This window comes from Silene latifolia, chromosome 10, assembly GCF_048544455.1.
Source record: "Silene latifolia isolate original U9 population chromosome 10, ASM4854445v1, whole genome shotgun sequence".
Classification (NCBI taxonomy): domain Eukaryota; kingdom Viridiplantae; phylum Streptophyta; class Magnoliopsida; order Caryophyllales; family Caryophyllaceae; genus Silene; species Silene latifolia.
This window is the reverse complement of record NC_133535.1, coordinates 112,201,690-112,203,857: the sequence shown is the minus strand read 5'-3', so window position 1 is coordinate 112,203,857 and position 2,168 is coordinate 112,201,690. Positions and strand designations below refer to the sequence as shown.

At 41.6% G+C, this 2,168-nt stretch overlaps 1 protein-coding gene across 1 annotated transcript; it reads right to left on the bottom strand.

Annotated features, from left to right (window-relative positions):
- Positions 1 to 441: 441 nt before the first annotated feature.
- Positions 442 to 1,939, bottom strand: LOC141608075 (ATP-dependent DNA helicase PIF1-like). Its single transcript, XM_074427426.1, has 2 exons — positions 1,503 to 1,939; positions 442 to 1,453 (listed from the first exon to the last, which is right to left on the bottom strand). The coding sequence occupies exons 1-2, from the start codon at positions 1,937 to 1,939 to the stop codon at positions 442 to 444; spliced, it is 1,449 nt and encodes a 482-aa protein (XP_074283527.1).
- Positions 1,940 to 2,168: the final 229 nt, after the last annotated feature.

Sequence of the window (2,168 nt, the reverse complement as noted above, 5' to 3'; positions counted from 1 at the left end):
GTGGTGTTAAATGTCCTTGTGTGATTTGCATATTTTCCAGTAGTATGGCCCTGCATCTTTCTTGTGTTTTAGCTACCTGTCATCAGATAACTATTTAAGTTAGTTCTCCACAGTTTGATAACATGTAGATGTATATTGACCATTTACAATTCAGCTATAGAATGACAGAAGTTTAATTACCTTTCAAATATCCCTAAAACCTGCCCTTCGCAGCACTTCAAACGATACCACATTCCTAACCAGATTTCCATTCACATCACCTGCACTTGGTTTGTGCAAAACCTTCAAGTCTCTAGCTGAACGTGCCCTTGATAATGCAACATATAACTGTCCATGTGAAAAGTAGGATCTAGGTAGATAAACACCTACGCGTTGCAAAGTCTGGCCCTGCGGCTTATTGATCGTCATAACAAAGCTTAACTTTATAGGAAACTGCTTTCTCTAGAAATTAATTGGAAATCTAGAATTCTTGGATGGTTTAAGTGTAATCCTAGGAAGTAAAACACACTCTCCTTTATAAAATCCAGTTGATATTTCACACTCAATCATGTTTGGGAAAAACCGCTTGCATATGAGGCGTGTACCATTGCACAGACCAGCTGCAGGATCTAAATTTCTTAATAATATAACACGTGAATCTTCCTTCAAAATTAGCTCATGCGGTGTCATTCCAGCAGGACATAGTGAATTCAGGAACTCAGTTGGGTATACATTTGAGTTGTCATCAACAACGCTATCAAAGCTATGATAAATGTGTGGTGTTCCTGGGAACATTTCAATCAGCATGCTGTTTACAGAGTCAACATCAGCATTTCTCGGAGTTAATATGGCTCTGTCGTTGAAAATTTCTGGGCTGAAGGCGTTGTGCTTCATCTCTGGGAACACAACATTAATCAGTGTCTCCTCTGGTTCCTCTCCTTCTTTTGTTTGAAGAATTAACTCTTGAGGCAGTGACACCCAACTGCGTTCTTCTGTTTGTAAGTTTCCATTCCCCAAGTCTAGTAGAAACTTTGAAAATTGAGGGTCCTCTCGCGCCCTAATATTTTCAGTGAGGCTAAATCTTGTTAGGTGTGGCCAGATAGGAGAGCTTACAATGCTTGCCTCCACAGCCTCTTGTTGTGTGCGCCGTGGAAGCACTGGCAACACTTGCCTAAAATCTCCACCAAAAACTATGACTTTTCCACCAAATAGCTGCGAACTATTGCATACATCTTGGAATAACATATTTACAGCCTCAATATTCTTCCTCTTTGCATTTGAAGCCTCGTCCCAAATGACTAATGAAGCTTCCCTTATTAAGCAGGCCAATCCTCGTTGTTTAGGGACATCGCAAGTTAGGGACTCTTCAGTATCAAGAGGAATTTTAAACCTAGAATGGGTTGTTCTGCCAGTGGGTAAATTTGATGCAGCTATTCCTGAGGTAGCTGTTGGTAAGCATATTTGGCCCATTGACCTTAATTTTGCATATAAAACCCCATACAAAAAAGTCTTGCCAGTCCCACCTGGACCATCTATGAAAAAAAGCTCCTGCTTTTGCAGTCTGGACGTGTTGAATTATTGCCTTATACGCAGTGCGCTGCTGAAGATTGAGCTGTTTGCGTGAAGCAAGCTGCAGAAGAGGTACGGGGGCGTTCAAAACATCACTGATATCCCTTGTACTTTGTAGTATTGTTTCTTGTTCAAAGTGTAAATGGTTCAATCCAAACTGGCTGAACGTCTTACCCATCCCCTCCAAAAATTGCGCAACCTTTCCTGCTGTCAGCTGCAACACCTTTGCATGCTCTTCAGGAAACTTCTTTCTAAAATCCTCGGAAAGTGGCCTGTAATATTTATCCCAGAATTCAGCAGGGTTGTTTGGGCAACTAAAAATCAGTATAGTTGCAAACAATCTTCTAAGAGCATTAGGCATCTCAACTTGGACAGCTTCGTCCATGCACATATCCGCTGCATTATCTTCTTCTAGGACCCCTCATTTGAGCGATGCTTCTTGAAATGAGACGCAGCAAACACCATTCACTGTTTTGAGGTCTTCAAATGACTTAGGCCCTCTAACGTTCGCTAGAAGCAATCTTAGGTAATACCGTTCACCTTCTCCAGGAGAAGCATGGGCAACCCTTCCTACCACAACACCACGGTCTCTTGGTTTCCAGGTTTTTTTATCAATCCAT